The sequence below is a fragment of the Vulpes lagopus genome, chromosome 18, assembly GCF_018345385.1.
Source record: "Vulpes lagopus strain Blue_001 chromosome 18, ASM1834538v1, whole genome shotgun sequence".
Classification (NCBI taxonomy): Eukaryota; Metazoa; Chordata; class Mammalia; order Carnivora; family Canidae; genus Vulpes; species Vulpes lagopus.
In genome coordinates this window covers 5,191,960-5,214,572 of record NC_054841.1, presented here as the reverse complement: position 1 = coordinate 5,214,572, position 22,613 = coordinate 5,191,960, and the positions used below count along the sequence as shown (strand labels likewise).

At 46.5% G+C, this 22,613-nt stretch overlaps 1 protein-coding gene and 1 long non-coding RNA gene across 3 annotated transcripts in view; one reads left to right on the top strand and one right to left on the bottom strand.

The window, feature by feature from the left end:
* The first annotated feature begins 449 nt into the window (after positions 1–449).
* LOC121478259 overlaps positions 450–22,613 on the top strand; it is a 36,410-nt gene continuing 14,246 nt past the window's right edge. The window contains exons 1-2 of one of the 2 annotated variants that reach the window (XR_005984443.1): positions 450–620; positions 19,919–20,065. This is a non-coding gene — a long non-coding RNA (uncharacterized LOC121478259). Of the gene's footprint in view, positions 621–19,853; positions 20,066–22,613 lie in introns of both variants that reach the window. The other variant, XR_005984442.1, reaches the window with a different exon arrangement.
* On the bottom strand, positions 5,101–21,365 carry CTCFL (CCCTC-binding factor like). The gene is made up of 8 exons (XM_041733202.1): positions 20,518–21,365; positions 19,827–20,052; positions 15,066–15,236; positions 14,625–14,758; positions 12,031–12,151; positions 10,445–10,594; positions 8,558–8,718; positions 5,101–5,918 (listed from the first exon to the last, which is right to left on the bottom strand). The coding sequence occupies exons 1-8, from the start codon at positions 21,055–21,057 to the stop codon at positions 5,673–5,675; spliced, it is 1,749 nt and encodes a 582-aa protein (XP_041589136.1). The 5' UTR covers positions 21,058–21,365; the 3' UTR covers positions 5,101–5,672.

The window sequence follows — 22,613 nt, the reverse complement described above, 5'->3', positions numbered from 1 at the left end:
TTGGCAAACAATGGCCCAGGGGTCAAATCCAGCCGGCCAATGATTTCGAAAAACAAGTCTTCTGGAACGCTGCTGTGTCTGTACATTTAGGAACTGTCTACGCCTGCTTTTGTGCTACAACATCACGCTTGAGTAGTTGGGTCAGAAACGGGTCTGCGAAGCTGAAAATATTACTACCTGGCCTTATACGGAAGAAAATTTGCCAACCCCTGATTTATATGATGATTATGCACAAACTAAACCTTTCGGGGCCAAGGATTCCTTGGAGGATATGATGATCGCAGTGGCTCCTTCCAGCAAACCACAGACTTATGCACACGGATACACAATCTCCCTCCAAATTCACAGAGCTCATGGCTAATGACTCCGGACGTCGGCTTTGGGTTAATAAACAAACAACCCTCCCCACCCCCCCCCCCACACACACATTCAGCCTTTAAAAAGTAAGTGTGTTAAGATCTTAAGTAACTGATGCGACATTTAGGTTGTTTGGGGTGCAGGAGCAGAGCTGTATGGCAGACATGTGTGTCGGAGGGACGCTTCTCAAGAGAGGAGGGACCCAGCACTCAGAATCCCGAGCAGGAGTCCTCACCAGGGAGGAAGGACGGCCCGACGACCTGGTATGGAGACACACTTGACAACTGTGTGTTAAAGAATGGGAGTTTGTGAATGATGTGCTTTCTAAGAATTTAAATTGGATTCAAGTATCCAGAAGGGCACGTATTTCTCTATGTTTCAAGGCTTCGTATTTTGGGGCAGTTTCAGGTTCAGAGCATAATCGGGAGGGAGGGACGGACTTCCCTTGTGCCCCCTGCCCCCCTGCCCCCGCCACGCACAGCGTCCCCCATCATCACATCCCCACCAGAACAGGGGGCACTTTTGTTACATTCGATGAACCGATGTGGACACATCACGATCACGAGCGCTCCTGCCGCTCCAGCATCCAGTGTCATCAGCGCTCTGGATTTTGGCCATTTTTGCTAGGTGTGTGGTGGCGTCTCGTTTTACTTGCATTTCCCTGCTGATGTACCATGTGGGGCATCCTTTCATGTGCTTACTGGCCGCCTGGACCTCTTCTCTGGTGCGGGGTCTGTAAAAGTCCCGAGCCCATTTTGGCATCGGGTTACGTGTATGTGTTTTCTTAGGTTTGCCTTGTAAGGGTTGTGTCTTCTGGACGACCGTCCTGTACCAGGGGGGACCTCCGTGTGTCTTTTCTTCCTGTCTGTACCTTGCCTTCTCAGGTCAGAAGCTGTGCATTTTAGCGAAGGCCAGCTTGTCAATGATTTCTACAGAACTTTGTTCTCCTCCCTCACTACTGTGTTGGCTATGCTGGGTTTTTTGTGTCTCCACGTAAACTCTAAAATCATTCTCTCGGTATTGGCAAAATCGTGTGCTGAGATTTTTTTAAAAGACTGATTTATGGGGGGGGCATGGGAGGGGCTGGGGGAGGGAGAGAGCTGCTCCAGCAGACTCCTCGCTGAGCGCAGATTCCCATGACCCTGAGATCACGACGTGAGTAGAAATCAAGGCCCAGTCACTTCCCCCATCTGAGCCACCCAGGTGCCCCCAACGTGCTGAGATTTTGATAGGAATCGCCCTGAATCTATAGACCCAGTTGTAAAGGAGTGACACCTCGACATTATTTTCTTACCCATAAACATGGACTCTTTCTCCATTTATCCAGGTTTTCTTTGATTCCATTCACCAGGGCATCTTTCATTTCCATTGTAGTAATTTTTTTGTGGTTCTTTCACAGGATTTCCATCTCTGCTGATGTCTGTTCTCGCGTGCCATCTGCTGTAGTCATTAGCGCCCTTAGCACATTAATCAGTTTTTTTTTAAAGATTTTATTTATTTATTCATGAGAGACACTGAGAGAGAGGCAGAGACACAGGGAGAGGGAGAAGCAGGCCCCACGCAGGGAGCCCGATGTGGGACTCGATCCCGGGACTCCAGGATCACGCCCTGGGCCGAAGGCAGGTGCCAAACCGCTGAGCCACTCAGGGATCCCCAATCAGGGTTATTTTAAATTCCTCGTCGGATGATCCCAGCGTCCCTGCCACACCTGGTTTTACTGTTCCCTCCCTTCCAATTGTGATTTTGCCTTTTGGTGTGCCGGGTCACGTTTTCCTGGTAGCTGGACCTGACGCAAGCTGCTGTGAACCAGGCTTTGGTTAGTGGAGGGGAGGCGCGGGGAGGGCGTGATCTGTGGGCCGTGGCCTGGTCTCACTGTTTCCGTGGCCAGGCCTCTGGACTGCGAGCCTCACAAGTGTTTCCCACTCGGTGGGACCGGATGGCTCTTGTGGGCTGGAGTTGGGTGTCTTCCTTCTGCCAGGTCTGTTAGGCTCTGATGACACCCCAGGGGGTTAGACTCAGGTGAACTGGTTTCCCCAGCGGGAGACGTTGTTAGGGAGAATGGAGTGTTCTGGGCTGTTTCAGATGGCCTCCTCCCCGTCCCCTGCTGGAAGGAAGCAGGAGGGATCCTTCTTCAGACACTCACCGTGGGAACCTGGTCGAGCTCCTGGTGGTAAAACTCACAGTACTGCGGGGGCCCCTCTGACTGGGCCCCGTTTTAACTCTCACACTTGTCCACCTGAGCCTCCAGCAAGTCCTCAATTCCGCTCAGGTTTCCCACCCCGGTGCTGGCCCCCTGGAGGCCTCCGCCCACCGAGTGTCTGCCCTGGGCAGCCGTGACTCTGTGTCCGCCTGTCTGTCTCCGTTCTTAGGGGCAGTGGTTGGCCCTGTGTCCTCTCCTCTCCCACAGATCCTAGAAGAGTTGATTTCTCAATCTATTCAGGTTTTTACTTGCTCTTAGGACAGACTGGAGACTTCCAAGTGGAACTGGAAACGGGTTCTTTAATTTTTTTTAACAGCTTCATTGAGACTGAATTTGAAAACTATATAATGCGTCCATGTAAATTGGATAATTCTGTTTTATTCGCAGAGTCGTAAAACTACCACCACAATCAATTTTCGAACATTTCAAAAAGAAATCCTATTCTCTTAGGAGGCACTCTCCGTGTTCTCCTCCCCCAGCCCCTGGTAACCACTAAGCTACTTTCTGCCTCTATGAACACTCTGGACATTTCCTAGAAAGGGAATCATATATGACTTCTTTTAAGGTTCACCACGCTGTTGAATGTACCTGTACCTCATTCCTTTTAATGGCGGAGTGACATTTCGTTGTATGGACACACAATGTTTTATCTGTTTATCAGCTGACGTACATCTGGGTAGTTTCTACTTTTTGGAGTTGTTATGAATAAGGCTGCTATGAAAATTTACGTACAAGTTTTCGTGTAGTCCTGTGTTTTCAGTTCTTTTGACTATATGCCTAGGAGAGGAATTGCTGGATCATACGCCTACGGTATGTGCCACTTTTTGAAAACCAGCCAGTCTTCCGAGGTGGCATCACCATTTTAAAATCCAACTGGCGATGTTAGGGGGCTCCGATTTTTCCACATCTTTTGTTGTTACGTGTCTTCTTTGATTGTAGCCACCCTCATGGCTGGCCCTAGGTGTTCTTCTTCTTCTTTTTTTTTTTTTTTAAAGATTTTATTTATTTATTGACACAGAAAGAGATGCAGAGACACAGAGGGAGAAGCAGGCTCCATGCAGGGAGCCCGATGTGGGACTCGATCCCGGGTCTCCAGGATCACACCCCAGGCTGCAGGCCGCGCCAAACCACTGCGCCACCGGGGCTGCCCGGCCCTAGGTGTTCTTGCCATGATTCCACTTTGCATCTTCTCCTCAGCAACTAACGATGCTAAGTACCTTTTCGTGTGTTTACAGGCCATCTGTATGTCTTGTTTGAGGAAGTGTCTATTTAGATCCTTTGCCCATTTTTCATTGGATATTTATCTTTTTATCATGAAGTTGTCAGAAGTTTTATATATAGCTCACCTCATTATACTGTACTCTGCTTTCCTGCACTTTGTAGGTATTGCATTTTTTTTTTTTTTTACAAATTGAAGGTCTATAGCAATGTTGCATCGAGCAAGTCTACTGATGCTGTTTCCAGAAAAGCTTACACAATGTCTCTGCATCACACTTTGATAATTCTTGCACTATTTCAAACTTTTTCATTATTATTATATTTGTTACGGTGATTTGTGATCAGAGATTACAGCTTCCTAAAAGCTCAAATGATGCTTAGCATTTTTTAGTTATAAGGTAATTTTAAATTAAAGTATATACTTGTTTTTAAGACATAACTCGACTGCACACTTAATAGACTAGAGCATAGTGTAAATGTAACTTTTATATGCACTGAGAAACCAAAACGTTCCTCTGACTCACTTTATTGCAACATGTGCTTTACGGTAGAACTAAGATGCACAGTATTTCCAAGGTATGCCTGAATTCTAGATGCAAGTCGAAACACACTTTCGTGAACGCAGGAAAAAGTTTCAAAACTACTGATTGGATGTTCCGAGGGATTCTATGAGGTGGATTCATTCTTTTTCTCCGTTTTCTGGCTCTTCACACCCAAGGGCACGTTCTTGGCCATGTTGACTCTTTGCAATGTTAACTCAGTAGGAACACGACCGTGTCTGGAGTGTTGCCACTACTTGTATTTGAAATGGTGAACTTCAGAGTATTGACGCTCCAGGACGACCCCACTACGCGACCCGGAAAAACCACAAAGAGGAAAGATAAAGTGTTCCCCCCAGAAAAAGTGTCACTTTCAGATAATTCAAAACTTGCATAAAGCCAGCAAGGAGCATGGACATCGTCTGGGGAGCATGGACATCGTCTAGGGACCTGGCTCATCATCTGTGGTGGTTTTTCTACAAGTTCTTCCACACGAAGAAGAACCTCGTGTGGTTCTTCCTTTAAAAAGGAACCTCGATCCCCGGCCTCTTGAATGTTGGCTGGACTTAGTGATTCGTTCGTAATGAATAGAAGTAAGGGGTCACTTTTAAAACTAGGTGACAAAAGGCACAGCGGCTTCCCCCTCGCTCTGTCTCACTTGCTCTGGCTCATGAGGTCACTGGAGCAGCCCAACGGAGAGGTCTATGTGGTGAGAATATGGCCAACAGCCATGGGAGGGGGCGTCATCTTGGGACTGGAGCCCCCACCCCCACCAGGCCTGGGGTGATGCAGCCCCCAGTGGACAACATGTGGACTGTAACCTCGTGAGACAGCGGGCCAGACCCACTCAGCTAAGTCCCTCCCAAATTCTTGCCCGAGAAAAAAAAATGTGTGCTAATAAATGTTTAAGTTACTACGTTTTGAGGTCGTTTTGTTATACAGCAATAGAGAACTAATACAGCGCCTAAAAAAAAAAAAAATAACACAGAAGACTAAACGTATTTCTTAGCAGAGTTCCAACAACGCTGTTCTAAGAACATCTCTGAGATGTTCCGAAAATTGCATTCTCTCTGTGAAGCAGCCTAAATCTAATTCACAGGAACAATGTTAAAATGTTACACTCAAAGCAGGGGTTCTTGCAGATTCTGGGGAATATGAGAATTCCTAAAACTGTTTGCGAGGTTTTGTTTGTAGAGTCGTTTTTTTTTTTTTTTTCACGGAAGGAGAGACCACACTTTCATAAGATTTTCAAGAGCTTTGTGACTCCAAAAAACTAATAAGCACTTCCCTGAGGCAGGGTAGATGCCATCTTCGGCCCCGGCAAGTTTCTATAATTGGGTTTGAACTCCCCGAGTGTGTCAGCGCCTGTGAAGCAGAGGAACCTCTTGGAGGAGGATTTCCTGTGACTTAAGTAAGCTTACCCAGCGGGAGAAGCCTTTGCCACACTTGGGGCATTCGTAAACGGTCGGGATGAAATTTGTATCATGGTATTTCTTGAAGTGCACGTTTAGAAGTTGCTTCTGTCGGAAACATTTATTGCAGGAGAGGCAGGTAAATGGTTTCTCGCCGGTGTGGGTACGTATGTGGACGGTCATATGACGTTCCTGGGAGGGAAGGGAGGGAACACAAGCAGTTTAGCTACTTACGGGGATTTTTTTTAGTCCTTGACATTTTCTATTATATGCCTTTCCTCCCTCTCCAAAGACGAGTATGTGATTAAGAAAAATGACAGCACATACACTGTCAGCCTGGGGCTGCTACGGTGACAGCAGTCTGGCCAGCTGTGACACAGACTTGCGCACCGTCCCTGCCATCAGGCCAACAGCGGGTCGTGCAGCCCCTCGGGGCACGTGGTGGAATGTTCCTTGGGGAGTGAAATGATAAACCTCTGTCGCTCCAAGAGAGCTCATGGATTTGCAGCCCGACTTCTATAACTATTTGCAATGACCTGAGTTTACGTAGGGCAGATAGAACCTGCACACTTAAAATTTAATGTCAGAGGGGCACTGGGGTGGCTTGATTAACATCCGACTCTTGGTTTCGGCTCAGGTCATGATCTCGGGGTCGTGGGATCCAGCCCTGCATTAGGCTCCCTGCTCAGTGGGGAGTCTCCTGCTGCCCCTCATCCTGCTCACGCTCTCTCTCTTGAATAAATACATCTTTTTTTTTTTTTTTAATAAATACATCTTTAAAAACTTTTTAAACAAATCCAATGTCAGAGTTTCAATTCAGTGGCTATTTGGGGCTGGAAGTACATTAAGCATTTAAACATTTCCCCTCCTGCTTCCTGATAAATATTAAGACGCATCTTAATATCTCTTTTAAAAGCTTAAAAGTGATAACAACTGTTCTTAGCAAAGAAATAACCAGAAGTTTTAACTAATATTTACATGAGTTAATAATTTAGAAAAAGCCGGGCGCAGATATATAAGATATATATATATATATATATATATATATATATATATATATATATATAAAGTCAAGCAAAAGTACTAATTTTATCTGTTTTACTTAAATGTTATGATCACACAAGGGAGACACACACTCAAGTTGACATCACTGTTCACAGTGGACTCGACCGTGATTCTCCAAGGCTCTCTCTCAAGAGCACCCTCTTCCCCAAACGCCTGTCCTCTCTCCCTCCTTCCAGGACAGCGTGGTGCCCCGTGGGACCGTGATGAACTCATACCAGGGAGGTATGAGCCACATTGTCCTGGGAGGAGGGGGAGAGGACAGGTGTGGCGGGGGGGAAGAAGGTTCTTTTTGTATTCCATCACATTAAAAATCCCCTGATCTGATACTTTGCATGAATCTTTTACCTACACGTGATTTTGTGATATAAGAGACCGATCGGTCATTTGGCAAACATCAGTTTACTGAGTTATGGAGAGCTTCTAAATGCTGACACATTTCATAACGCTCTATTAAAAAAAAAATGCTTTCTTAAAATCACTCCAATCTCATGAAAAAAGCCTTAAAGTGTTAGAAAGCTGTCGAACTCATGGTGGTGGCTACACAAATTTCTAATTGTTAGTTTTCTCTTGACAGCTGAAATCATATCCTCGGCAACACATTTTCCTCGAAGTGACGGACTCGCTGTATTTATTTTCAAGAAAAAGGCACGGAGTCCTGCCAAATGTCTCAGACTGAAGCAGTAGAGTCCATCACTTGCATTTTCAAGTGAAAACAGTGGTTAGTGAAAGAGTGGCTAGTTGAGCTGGCAACTCCAACAATGCCACTTGAGCTTCCCTCCAGACAACTGCTGACATTCTTAAATAAAACTGTCTTTTATCTTTGGTCCAGCACAGGACGGTGAGAAGAACACAGCCCAGACTAGTCCTGCCTGGTGTCTCTGCTCTGCTTTGTTCTGAGGCGCCTCTGCTGCTTTGGCACCATCAGGGCCCATGTCAACATAGTGAAAAGGGCAAATAATGCCCTGGTGTTAATTTATTAGCTAAAGATAACTTTGATCTTAGGGCCCTGACTGGTTTCAAGGACATGCAGAGGTCTGTAAGCTATACTTTCTTTTAAAAAGTATTTTATTTAAAAAAAAAAAAGTATTTTATTTAATTATTTTAGAGAGGAAGAGAAAGAGAGTGATGCACATGTGGATGGAGGGGCAGAGGGAGAGGGGAAATCCTGAAGCCAACTCCTCGCTGAGTATGGAGCCTGACATGGGGCTCGACCTCAGGACTCTTAAGATCATGACCTGAGCTTAAGCCAAAAGTCAGATGCTTAATCAACTGAGCCACCCAGGTGCCCCTGTAAACTACACTTTTAGGAACCGTAGCTTTGAAATATTGGCCCCAGACTGCTTACTGCTTTCTGGTTATTCTGAATACACTCTTTCAGGAAAGCATGACTTTTATCAGTATTTTTTATTTCTTTCTTTTCTTTTTTCTTTTCTTTTCTTCTTCCTTTCCTTTTCCTTTCCTTTTTCTTTCCTTTTTCTTTCCTTTCCTTCTTCTTTCCTTTCTCTATTTATTCATGAGAGACACACAGAGAGAGGCAGAGACACAGGCAGAGAGAGAAGCAGGCTCCTGTGGGGAGCCTAATGTAGGACTTGATCCCGGAACTCTGGGATCACGCCTGAGCCAAAGGCAGACGCTCAACCACTGAGCCACCTGGGTGCCCCTTTTTTTTCAGTATTTTCAAAATGACAGAGAATCCCCTTCCAACCACCCCTGCTTCCATATACCACTGCCTTCCTCCATCTCCCAAACCCCCTGAAATGTAGTACCTGCTTGCAGGCATAACTGCAGTGTTCACATTTGAATCTTTTCTCATTTTTATGGGTTTTCTGGTGCTGAATGAGGGCATAGCGTTCATGGAAGACAGAAGAACAGTAGTGGCACTTCATCTCCATGGCTTTGTAAGTATGCAAGTTGCTCAAGTGGACACCTAAAACCAGTGATAGAACGTTAGGCACTGAGACGGTATTATTTCTCTCCCGGGCCCTCTGTGTCAGGGCTTCTCCATCTCAGCACTATTAGCACTTGGAGCTGATTTCTTTTGGGGTGGGCTGTCCTGTGCCCTGGAGAAGTGTAGCGGCATCCCTGGGTTCCACCCACTAGATACCAGCAGCATCCTTTCCTCCCCAGCTGTGACAACCAGAATGCCTCCAGATAGTGTCAACTGTCTCCTAGGGAATGAAACCATTCCCTGCTGGGTGCTGCTCAAAATGTACCTCACGCTGACAACTCAACTGAATCCCCTTTCACTACAGAGTGAGACGGCATTGAAGGTGAGGCATGTTGCATTTTTGACCTAACGTGTTCATTTAACGAAGTGCCCTGAGAGCTTTATCACGGTGTGGGCAGGTCTTTAGGATGATGTTAAGGTGGTTTTGCATAACAGAGCTATAACGTCTCTATTTTTACTTAAAAAAATTCCAGATGTTCTGTTAGAATCAGTGCCCTGTTTGTTTGTTTTTCCTGTGTTGTAACTGACCTAGGACCCGTCATAATACGCATCAGGACCCGTCATAATACGCATCATAATACGCATCATACGGGGTATGCGGAGTGGGCCGCCTACCAGGGTGAGGTGTAACCTCCATCACTTTGTCCTGTTGTCAAAGTCTTGTTTCTTTTTTGGGCAACAGTCCTGTGGCCCTTGAGTCCTACAAGGTCCCACTGGGCTATGTTTTGTGGCATGCAGGCAACTATAGGAACATTGACAGAATGTTCCAAGTTAGAAAAAAAAATGTTAAGGCTTCATCAAACACCCTCACTCTTTCAGAAATGTTCTCAGAATGACGCACCTTGTCGCCAGGCTTTCTCCGGGCAAATTGGTGACTTGTATTTGGGCCACCGTGTTCTGAGCATCACGTGTTCCACACTTTGGAAAGAGATATAAGATCATGGAACATGGGAGGCCCGGGAAACCCCAAAACCAAGAGGCTCATTCATTCATGGTTGCTGCCACTGCTAGATCCTGCCTGGCTTTCCTGGAGGGCAGGATAAAACCCCAAACTCCTAAATCTGCCCTTCAGAGTCACTCACAGTTAGTGCCATTCTTGCTCCGTGCCATTGACGTGGCGTGCCATTAAGAGGGCGTACGATGTCACTGCAAGGATGTCAGGCCAGAGGCTGACCTTTTATCCAGGTTGAGTTCCTTAAGGGGAGGGCTGTTTTGGTGCTTCTTTTTGTAACCTCAGCTCCCTGAACTCTTTAGCAAGAGTCTAAGGAAGGTTTGCAGTGATAACTGGTGAGAAGATTCATAGTGTCGGAACTACTACCTGGCACCCGGGCACCTCCTAGCTTGCCTTGAGGCAGCTCACTCTGTGTCTCTAAGCCCCTTCATCATCAGTAAAAACGGGCCCGGTACGGAATAAACCAGTATCTGTGGACGCGTCTTAGGAGCTGAACTACCTGTGTGATTGCTTAGCAGGTGCACCCAGAACTGAGCGGCTCCGAAAACAAGCCATGAGACGGCACTTCTGCAATCTCGCCACTAGATGGGGCCACAAGACCTCTGGAAAAACCCACCCTTTCCTGTTGCTGGTCCCGCAGGCCAGCTGCCTCCTGGTCACCAGCCCCGGGATCCACAGGTTTCCAGGCTGTGCCCCGCCCCGAGAGATAACAGATACCGTAATTAAAAGAAGTTCATTAAGCCAGACACTCACGCAGGTCACTCTTCCTGGCGATGATGGTGTCACAGTGTGGACACTGGTATTTGGGGACATTCTCACTGTGCTTCTGTAGAATGTGTATTTTCATGGTGCCACTCTGGGTGAAGCGTGCGTGGCACACGTGGCATTCGTAGGGCTTCTCCCCTGTGACACGGATGAACAAAAGTGACCCTCTGCACGGTGGCTGCGCCCAGCAAGCCCTGATCCTCTCCAAAGTTCATGAGAGCCGAAAGCTTTTCTTTTATTCCCAGGGTCCTTTCTCAGTGCCTTCCCTGTACACTTAGCTCCATAATTAGTGCCAGATGCCTACATCAAGCCCAGACACCGTGACAGCAGGTACAGCCATGTGGACAGTCGTCCAAACAGGCAGCTCCCCGAACATCTCATGGCTACTGCTCTGTTAGCTACCCAGTTCCCTGGTATAAAGAACCGAGACACACACCTAAACATACTATATATATATATATATACACACACACACACACAGTAAAAGCTATATTATATAAAAATATAAAGTAAATGGCATATAGTCCACTAATTCCACTTCTGGGTATTTATGCAAAGGAAAGAAAAACAGTACTTTGGAAAGATATATGCCCCCTATGTTGACTGCAGCATTATTGACAAGACTTGAAATACGGAAGCAGCCCAACTCTCCAGCGGTAGGTGAATGGATAAAAAAGATGTGAGATTTTATATCTATCTATCTATCTATATGAGATATATGAGATATATATATACATATATATATAAATGTATATACACGCACACACACAAAGGAATATTGCTCAGCCATAAAAAAAGAATGAAATCTTGCCACTTGCAATGATATGGATGGACCTGGAGAGGATTTTGCTGAGTGAAAAAGTCAGGCAGGGAAAGACACCCTATGGTTTCACTTAGATGTGGGATCTACATAACAAAACCAACGAAACAGACTAATAAATACAGACAACTGGTGGTTGCCACAGGAGATGGGAGTTGAGGGACAGGCTGTCGGATGCAGGGGATTAGGAAGTATGAACTTTCCGTTAGATAACAAATAAGTCCTGGGGATGAACAGCACAGCACGGGGAATGTGGTCAATAGTACCGTAATCGTGTGGTAGGTGTCACCTCGTACGGTGGCAGAAGGTGACTTATCACGGCGAGCATCGCGTCAAGTATGTGACAATACCGTCACCATGTGGTACCCCTGAAGCTAGTGTCTATGTCAGCTTCAGGTCCACTAAAAATAAATAAAAAGTAAAGTAAGCGCATCACGAAAGCAGCACGCTTTACGTCTTGCCTTGCAATTGGAGGTCCCGTGAAGCAGGTGACTTTTAAAACCCCGACAACCCTACAGAGGCAAACACGTGGCAGCGTTCCACCTCTCCCCGTGGGGTCACAGCCGGGCATTCACGTGGGCTCCCCCAGTGCTAAGTACATGCAAAGGTGCAGACCCAAATCCCCACCTTGGAAAGGATGGAGAAACGCGCTTCGACATCGGAGCTTTAACTGTGCCGCGAGGAACCTTCTGCATGGCTCGCTTGAACCTGGGGGAGCCTGTGCTGCCGTCGCGGGGCCTGGGGCGTGTGTTACCTGAGTGCGTCCTCATGTGGCGCTTCAGCTTGTAGGTGTCCTTGCTGGCGTAGCTGCATAGGAGGCACTGGAAGGGACGCTCCCCGGTGTGCGAGCGGATGTGGCGCTTCAGCTTACTCGCCTGGCGGACAAATGAAGGGCATTGAGGGCCATCGGCACTTAAAAGTCCTAAGAGCCTGCAATTAATCAGCGTGATCAAAGATCTGGAAATTGGTCAGATGTTAACGTCAGGGCGGATTTCACACACTGAAAACTGGGAACCCGTCATTACTTTTTATTTTCCGCGGTGGATGTTGTTCTTCATTTGATGTGCGTGTATAAGGCCCTTTGTGGATAACGAGCAGTAATTTCGAGAGACTCTCAGACTCAACTTCCCTTTACAAAGGGAGAATTGAGGTCTAGCCGCTCGGAGCCGTACACGCGCTGATTTTCATTTCCAAGGCAACATACATTCAATAGTGCAAAGTTGGGATCACGCAGCAGCGCGCGGAGGCCAGGAGACTTCTGTTCGCATAAATAAAGCCGGGGCCTTGAAACGGCGGGTCTTTAATGGACCAGCATCCTTAAGAGGTGCTTCACAGTTCTGTGGACCCTAAATGGCCCATGAATGGAGGAAGGCCCTCGCCGTCAACTAAGGACAAGTTCTAGGTGTTAGGGGTTTCTTTAGAAGAAGAAACTTCAAAGTAAAAGGGAGCAAAGTCTAATTTGATTAATTACATATCCCAGGCAATTAATTAAAAGGCAAACCACATATTCCCTCTCGTTTGATCATTTTCTGCCTGCCTGTCTGATCACCTTCTAGAACTTGTTCTTCTTCTGTAAACACTTACAGCAGGCCCTTATCTGCCTGCAGCAGAACACAGGGCAATCAGCCACACTTGGGCGACAGATGTCGGAAAGCCTGCGTCAGCCCTGCCTTCGATCTCAGGAAGGCTACGCTTCGTCTGACTCCCCAGTATGGGACAAGCATACGTAAGCCTGGAGAACATTCAAGAACTGCAGAAGTCTTAGAATGGACGATGAGGTCCACACCGAAAACTTCGGCTTAGATTTTTAGAAGGAAACTGGAAGTCTTTGAGTATATAAAAAGACAAAATAAAAAGTTTTAACAACTCTAGCACAAAAGGCGTGATGAGCAGTGGGAGCAGCAAAGGCAGCTGTGCACAGATGTCCTCTGTGGCTCCGAAGGGAGCAGGGGACGAGGGGTGTTCACAAGCTTCCAGGAGTGTTGTGAGGTTCCCACAGCCTCTCTGCATCCCTGCTGGCCCCAGTGTCGAGAGATGGTGCTGGGGGAGCTTAGGCTATTTCCCCCTCTTAAAACAGCAACAGGGCAGGGCTTGGAAACTGTACAGAAAGGATGATGGCAGTGGCAGAGGGTCCCTACGCTGAGGCCGACCACCCCTCGGGTTGTGTGCCGGCTGCCCACCCCCCGAGGAGGGTCTCCGCCAACATGCAAGCCAGGCACCAACATGGGGGCCTCTTGGGGCCTAGGATTCTCAGGTGGCTTTGTACTTTGAAACCTTCACTGTGTGTTTCTATCCAGAGCCATCACCTTTAACTCCGAAGACAATTTTTAAAAATAGTAATAGTGGGAAAAAATTCTTGGAACCCAATCCTGACCCTGTCCGTGAGCTTCCCTCATTTGCGAAATATGGTTGCATCATGACTGCATTTAAACTTCAACCCTCCCCTTTAACTCCATTCGTGGGAGTGTGCGATTCCTTTCTCAACTGGGCTCGGACTCAGGACCCAGCAAGCGTGCTGACGGAGCTGTTCATTGTAGACAAGTGGCTTTGTAAAGTTAAGTGTCGCATTCGGCTGTCATTTCATTTGGGGCAGGGCCGAGCTTGCCTGAAGGTATAAATAAAACGTTGAAATGACCTTGTCACATCACTGACATTTAAGAAAGGTGGTCTTTCTGTAATTAAGGAGGAAATGGGCCCTGTCTGAACCTTCAAACAAGCTTTGTATCTGACCAGGTGCTGCTGAGGTAAGATCCAAACCTGCAGCAAAAACTCAGATTGGATCTGGGTTCTACGTTAGAGCAAATGCCTTTGGATTTTGTAGACCTGAGTACATTCCATAAAACGCCATACAGAACTTTTTAACACACTTGAGAGTTATTTCTCAAGTAGAAATGATTTTATTTATAATTTGTACACCTTTAAGTGTTGCTTTCGCTAATTGATAATCAAAGAAAAAAATCCAATTTTCTTTTCTTCTTCTTCTTTCTTCTTCTTCTTTTTTTCTGAGAGAGAGAGTGTGTATGTGAGTGGTGGAGAAGAGGGAGGGAGGATCTTAAGCAGACTCCACACCCAGCACAGAGCCTGACACGGGGCTCAATCTCATGACCCCAAGACCATGACCTGAGCGGAAATCCAGAGTCGGATGCTTAACTGACAGAGCTACCCAGGTGCCCCTCCAACTTTCTATGTTAAATTCAGAAACTAGAATGAGTTTTATTTCCTGCATAGATTTTGTACCAATAATACCTTTAGTAAAACCTACTTGGTAAGAGATTCTATGACGTAACTTAACTTATATGTCAACTTCTTAATAACTCCATGAAGCTTTAAGTACAAGAGTGAACTTACTTCGACACTGGCATACTTGCACATGGAACATTTAAAGGGTTTCTCGTGAGTGTGTTTATAACGTCTGTGTCGGACAAGTTCTCCACTGGTGACAAACGCCATATCACAGTCACCACACTTGTAGGGCCTGGTTCCTGTAAAATCCCATATTTATCCTATTAAACGAGACTTAACCACAAGTTTTCCTAGGAATTTATAACCTATAAATGAGCCTCAGTTTCAGAACACTTTAAAAAATTAAGAGGCCCTTTAGAGCATAAATATCCTAGACATAAACAAGAAAAATCCTTATAACATTTGATGTTTTTAGGCAAAATTGAAGACAAAACTAAAGTCATTAAACCAAACACATTATTTTGATGTGCAAACAGGTGGACTCACATTTATGTATAAACCTTAATACTCATCCTTAATGGCAAATATCCTTCTCAGCTGGCTTACCTGTGTGGGTATTGACATGATTCCTCAGTAGAGTGACAGTGCGGAAAGCTTTCAGGCAAAGGTGGCACATATGGGGCTTTTCAGCCGTGTGAATTTTCATATGACGATTAAAACTTGAAATTCGAGAAGAGGTGTACATGCAGATATCACAGCGGAAGGTTCGTTTTACTTCTGCAGGAAGAAAATACAGAGTTCACATGTTGATAAAAATCTTCTTTGAGATGTTTAAATTCCACTTCGATACATCAAAGTAACTCAGCACTTCTTTCTTTTTTAGCATAATGTGCTAATCCAATGAAAGACATTCCATGCAAATGGTACCTGGAAAAGCTGGGGCAGCTCTAGTAATAGATAATAAAACAGATGTAAGACAATAATTGTTACAAGAGACACAGGATGGTTACTCAATCCATCACATAAGTAGAACAATTATAAACATATATGCGCCTAATAACAGAGCCCCAAAATACCTGAAGCAAACAGAACTGAAGGTAGAAAGAGGCACTTCAGTAACAGCAGGAGACTTTAATACTCTATTATTTTTTTTAGAAGATTTATTTATTTATTTCTTCATGAGGGACACAAGAGAAAGAGGCAGAGACATAGGCAGAGGGAGAAGCAGGCTTCCCATGGGGAGCCTGATGCAGGACTTGATCCTAGGACCCTGGGATCATGATCTGAGCCAAAGGCTGATGCTCAACCACTGAACCACCCAGATGCCCCTCAATACTCTACTTTTAACAATGGAGAGGACAACTAGACATCAAAGAAACATAAGACTTAACACTATAAGCCAAACAGATATAACAGACATCTACAGAACATTCCACTGAACAACAGCACAATGGACATTCTTCACAGGTGAGTATGTTTTTCTTCAGGAAAAACCATGTGTTAGGCCACAAAACAAATGTTGATAAATTAGGGGCAGCTTCGTGGCTCAGTCAGTTGAGCATCTGCCTTTGGCTCAGGTCATGATCCTTTGGGCTCCCTGCTTCTCCCTCTCCCTGCCCCCTGTTCATGCTCTCCTCATCTCTCTTTCTCAAATAAGTATGAAATCTTTTAAAAAAATGTTGATGAATCAAAAAACATAAATCATATGCTCTCTGACCATCATGACATGAAATCAGGAATCAACAACAGAAGGGAATTTGGAAAATTCATAAATACATGGAAATTAAACCACACACTTACAAATGACCAATGGGTAAAAGAAGAAATCACAAAGACGTGGAATACTCAAGTTGAATGAAAGTGAAACAACAAAGCTTACTGAGTGTAGCTAAAGTAGTGCTCAGAGGGAAATTTTTAGCTGCAAACAGCTACGTTAAAAGAGAAAAAGCATTTCAGATCAATAACCTAACTTTACATCTAGAGGAACTAGGAAAATAAGAGAAATCTAAACACAAACCTAGCAGAAGGAAGGAAATCATGAAGACTGGAGTGGACATCAGTAAGATTGAAACAGAAAAACAACAGAACCAATGAAAGCAAAAGTGGTTCTTTTATTTTTTTTTTTTATTTTATTTTTTTTATTTTTTTTTAAAGTGGTTCTTTTAAAAGATCACCATTGACAAATCTTTACCTAGACTTGTAACCAAGAAACAAGAGAAAAGTCAGATGAGCAAAATCAGGAAGGGAAGGGAAGTGGGGGACAGTACTACCAACTGTAAAGGGTGAAGGAGCTTATAAGAGAAACCTTTGAACAACTTGGAGCAAGCCAATAAACCAAATGACCCAGATGAAATGGAAAATTTCTAGAAACACTCAAACTACCAAAACTGGCTCAAGAAGAAATAGAAAATCTGAATAGCCCTATTGTAAATCAAGAGATTGAGTCATGAATCAGAAACTACTCACAAATAAATCCCTAGCACCAGAAGGCTTCACTGGAGAATTCTTCCAAATGCTTAAAGAACTAACATCGATTCTTTTCAAAGTTCACACACGAAAAAGTAGGACACTTCCTAATTCTGGCCAAATTGGCCGGTATTACTCAGATACTAAAGCCAAAGACCCCAAAGGAAAACTATGAAGCAACATCCCTTATATATATATTTTTAATTTTTTTTTCAAGATCCCTTATAGATGAAAAAATCTCCACTAGAATATTAGCAAACCAAACTCAGGAGCTTATTAAAAAGATTGTGCACCGAGACCAAATAGAACTTATCCCAGGAATGGGAGGGTGGTTCAACATACGAAAACCAATCAGTGCAACACACCCTATTAGCCAAAGGAAGGGGAGGAAAAGCACCATCATCTCAATAGAGTAAAAAAACCGCTTCACAAATTCCAGCAGTCTTCACAATGCCACACCCAACAAACTTGAAATGGAAGGTTTATGGGTTGAATTGTGATCCCCAAAGAGATACACTGAAATCCTAAGGGTAAGTATCTGTAATTGGGACCTTACTTGCAAATAGGGTCTTTGCAGATGTCATTAAGTTTAGATGATCATATTGCATGAGGGTGGGTATGACTGGTGCCCTCAGAAGAGAAGAAACACAGGTAGAGACACACAGGGAGGGAGAATTTTATGTGACAACAGAGACAGAGACCAGAGATACATCTGTAAGCCAAAAATGCCACGACTGTGACAAGGCCTGAAGCTAAGAAAAAGCCCAGAATTCATTCCTTCCTAGAGCCTTCCAACACCAGGATCTCAGACTTCCAGCCTTTGGGACTGTGAAAGAACATATTCCTGTTGTCTAAGCCACCCAGTTTGTGGCATTTTGTTGGGGGCGGTGCCAGGAAATGAATACAGGTACCCATTAAAAAAAAAAAAAAAAAACAGGCAAAGGATTTCAACAGACCTTTCTCCAAAGACTTACAAACGGCCAATAAGCACATGAAAATATACCATCCTGCAGTTAATTTTTCACCACCTTCCTACATCATTATTAGCATCAGGGAAAAATGCAAATCAAAATCGCAATGGGATAGCTCTTTATAGGCACCGGGATGGCTCTAATATTTTTTTAATGGGAAATAAGTGCTGTAAGGGCTTGGGGACACTGGAACCCTCCCACATTGCTGGTGGGAGTTTAAGTTGGTGCAGCTGCTGGGGGAAACCGTGAGTTCCTCAAAAAGTCAAATATAGATTGACCACATGACTCGGCAGTTCCATTCCATTCCTAGGCACACACTCAAAAGAAGAGAAAAGAAGTGTGCAAACAAAAACTTGTCCATGAGGGCTCACAGCAGCATTACTCACACTGAGTAAAATGTAGAAACAGCCCAAATGGTGATGGATGGCTCGGAGCATAAACAAAACCTGCTATATCCACATGACGACTGACCACTCAGGGATGAAGGCATGAAGCTCTGATAAATGCTAAGTGAAGAAATGTGAAGGCCACATTTTATGTGTACGAGTCCATTTAGATGAAACGTCCAGAAACGACTGCTACGTGGGTACACTTCTCTCTCTCTCTCTCTCTCTTTTTTTTTTTTTAGATTTTACTTATTTATTTGAGAGAGAGAGAGAGAGAGAGAGAGAGAGAATGAGCACAAGCAGGGGGTGCAGCAGAGGGAGAGGAAGAAGCAGGCTCTCCACTGAGCAGGAAGCCCTACTCAGGGTTCGATACCAGGACCCCGGGATCATGACCTGAGCCGAAGGCAGATGCTTCACCAGCATCTGAGGGCGACTCAGATGAGCACTCCAGGCGCCCCATGGGTACACTTATCTTTGGGGGATGAAAGGAGCCTGGAATTAGTGGGGATGGTTGCATAAAACTGTGAATAGATTAAAAATAAAATGAACAGGAACTGGGAGTTTGGGGGGTATGTTCTCTCGATTTAAATATATGAGAGGCATCATATATACACATACATATTAGAGCAAAGATTGCAAACTCAGCCACCTGAAGCCAGACACCATAAACCTAAATTAATGACTCGAACCACATGTAAGAGCAGTCAGTGGTGGTGTGACTTTCGAAACTGAGTCACCTTCCAGCCCCAGCTACCTGTTGCTGGGAGGAAACAGCTGGGTGTTGCCGGGTGGGACTTTGTACCAATGAGCTGGAAATGGAGACCTGGGGGGGGGGGGGGGGGTTTGAAACTAGGATTTTCTAAGAAGCTAAACAAGTGATTTTTGAGGGTCACCTTCACCCCGTGGCTGCTGTGATGCAATCTCAATTTTAATATGACTTTGATTGAGCTTCACGGTCCTTGCAAACCTGGCCTCATCTCCCTCTTTGAGCACCCATCCTCGGGGCTCTCCCGATGCCGGAGAGCTGCCCACCCTCTCTGAGAAGCCACACACTGCCGGGGCTGCCCCCACAGGCCACTTCCTGCTGCCTGGAATGGTGATCCCCAGGCTTAATGGCTTCTAAGTCCTCTTCCCTGGCTTCACCTAAGCATCGCCTCCCTGGAAGATGCCTCTGCTGCCTTCTGGACTTCACTCCTTCTCCTGGCCCCGAGGCCTCGCTCTGGCCTCCATCAGCCTCACACCATCCCTCCACCCCAGGGGGCTGCAAACCCGGGGCAGATCAGGGGCCCACCTTCTACGTTCCTACACAGCACTTTGTAGGAATGTTTTTCCTCTGTTTTAAAACCCCTTGTGTCTGAGACACAAACTCTTTCAGATTTGACTCACAACACAGGACACTACTTTAAAATTTCTCCCATTTTCTGGCATTTTGAAAGCAACTAAAAGTCAACCACATAAAATTTCAACCACCATCTCGTTCCCCTAAAGGGAAACAGCAGCCCCCTCATACCCATGGTTGCCTAACGCTAAACAAACTGGCCTACCCTTCGCCTTTTTTTGGATTTTTGTAGAATTGGCTTTTTCAACATGTCCTTGACCGGATGCTGGTTTTTCTTCTTCTTCTTCCACGTTTAAGTTTGAAATGGTCAGAACAATTTCGTCTCTTCCTTCATCTCCCGGCTTCGCCTCCACAAAAAAGAGCTGCTCTCCTGCTTGTGCATCGAATCTTCCTTCGGCTGGCTGCTGGTCCTCCTCCTGACCTTTCTCGAGCTAATGGACAAAAGTGAGTATTCAGACAAATCCTCTATTAATGACAATCGACGAGACTCTGCCTTGATGAAACCATGGAATACATAAAGAAAGACAAGAATGAAGGAAGCTCTCTCTTCCTTCAGATGAACAGAAGATCATCTCTTGCACCCAAACACCATAATTATTAAGTAGCCAGGGTTTTGGGAACGAAACTTAACACTGTTCTTTTAAAAACGCAATGCACCTTGCAGCCTTCTGACTGGTATAACTTTTTAGACTCTTGGAAAAGAACATGAGGTCTCCCAAGATTTTCCTAGGGCAGTCTCTTTACTCTTTACTGTTTACTCTTTACTTACTTTTATTTCAAAGGCCATTTTTAAACCACTTGTTCATACCTAATATCACAAAGGGCAACTAAAAAACAAAAGCAGTCTGAGCTTTTTTTCTCCATGGAAAGGGTCTGTTTATTAAAACCCACCATACCTTGACCAATCCGGTGCTTTCAGCCGGGTTCACCACAAGCTTACTTTCTTCATTGGCCACGGCCACACTGCCCTCCAGAAGGTGCAGCTTCATCACCTCTATCTCCTGCAGGGAGTACACCTCCTGCTGGATGCTAAAGGCCATGCACTGCTGGGAGCCCTCGCCCAGCCACAGCAGAGACTGCAGCCCACCGCTGGCCTGCTGCACCATCACCTGCACCCCTTCCTGGTGCTGCGGGGTCAGCCAGCTGATGTCTTGCTGCTCCACATCTTCGGAGAAGTGTACCGTCTGCAGGGTCAGAATGTGCTTCTCGCTCTCCTCCGTGGTGACCGGCAGCTCCTGCTCGGCCTCCAGCACCTTGGCCTGGAGTGGCCCGTAGGGGCACTGGGCTTCCACAGCCCCATCTCTGGGGCTCAGGTGCTCCCTCCCCCTGCACACTCCACCTTCTTCCTCCTCTAACAGGATTTTTTCTGGTATCAGCTCCAGTTCTTTGATTTGGGTAAACTGCTCAGGAAGGACAGAGATCTCAGTCCCCGCCATTGTGAAGTGGCCTGTTTGAGAGAGAAGAGAGCAGTCTTGGTAGGGCACAGTGCGATTTCGTTAAGGAATGACAAGGTCCTGACCTCCTAGGAGTCAGGACTAAGTTGATTTGACCTAGGCTTAGGAGGGACTGGGGCTAAGTAGAGTTTAGGCAAAAGCAGGAGTTAGTCCAGAAGATTCTAGAAATAATAGGTTTGAGCCTGAATAAGCTTCTGGGAAATACACATTCTAGGCTTAGCAAGGTGGGACCCCAGCAGGGTCTGGGCCAGTACACACTGCCAGGTCTGAAAAGCTGGGGCCTGAGTGGGCTTGCAGCAAATGCACTAGGACTACCAAGGGGGCGCCTCTGCAGGGCCTGGGCCAGTGCACATAGCCAGGCCTAAAAAGCTGGGGTCTGAGTGGGCTTGCAGCAAAGGCACTAGGACTAGCAAGGGGGCGCCCCTGCAGGATCTGGGCCAGTGCACACTGTCAGGCCTGAAAAGCTGGGGCCTGAGTGGGCTTGCAGCAAAGGCACTAGGACTAGCAAGGGGGCGCCTCTGCAGGGTCTGGGCCAGTGCACATAGCCAGGCCTAAAAAGCTGGGGCCTGAGGGGGTTTTCAACAAATGCACTAGGACTAGCAAGGGGGCGCCCCTGCAGGATCTGGGCCAGTGCACACTGTCAGGCCTGAAAAGCTGGGGCCTGAGTGGGCTTGCGGCAAAGGCACTAGGACTAGCAAGGGGGCGCCTCTGCAGGATCTGGGCCAGTGCACACGGCCAGGCCTAAAAAGCTGGGGCCTGAGGGGGTTTTCAGCAAATGCACTAGGACTAGCAAGGGGGTGCCCCTGCAGGGCCTGGGCCAGTGCATATGGCCAGGCCTGCAAAGCTGGGGCTTGAGGGGGTTTTCAGCAAATGCACCAGGACTAGGACTAGTAAGGGGCGCCCCAGCAGGGTCTGGGCCAGTGCACATGGCCAGGCCTAAAAAGCTGGGGCCTGAGGGCGTTTTCAGCAAATGCACCAGGACTAGGACTAGCAAGGGGGCGCCCCAGCAGGGTCTGGGCCAGTGCACATGGCCAGGCCAAAAAAGCTGGGGCCTGAGGGGGTTTTCAGCAAATGCACCAGGACTAGGACTAGCAAGGGGGCGCCCCTGCAGGGTCTGGGCCAGTGCACATGGCCAGGCCTGCAAAGCTGGGGCCTGAGGGGGTTTTCAACAAATGCACTAGGACTAGCAAGGGGGCGCCCCTGCAGGATCTGGGCCAGTGCACACTGTCAGGCCTGAAAAGCTGGGGCCTGAGTGGGCTTGCAGCAAAAGCACTGGGACTAGCAAGGGGGCGCCCCAGCAGGGTCTGGGCCAGTGCACATGGCCAGGCCTGCAAAGCTGGGGCCTGAGGGGGTTTTCAGCAAATGCACTAGGACTAACAAGGGGTCGCCCCTGCAGGGTCTGGGCCAATGGGTATGGCCAGGCCTGCAAAGCTGGGGCCTGAGTGGGCTTGCAGCAAAGGCACTAGGACTAGCAAGGGGGCGCCTCTGCAGGATCTGGGCCAGTGCACACTGCCAGGCCTAAAAAACTGCAGCCTGAG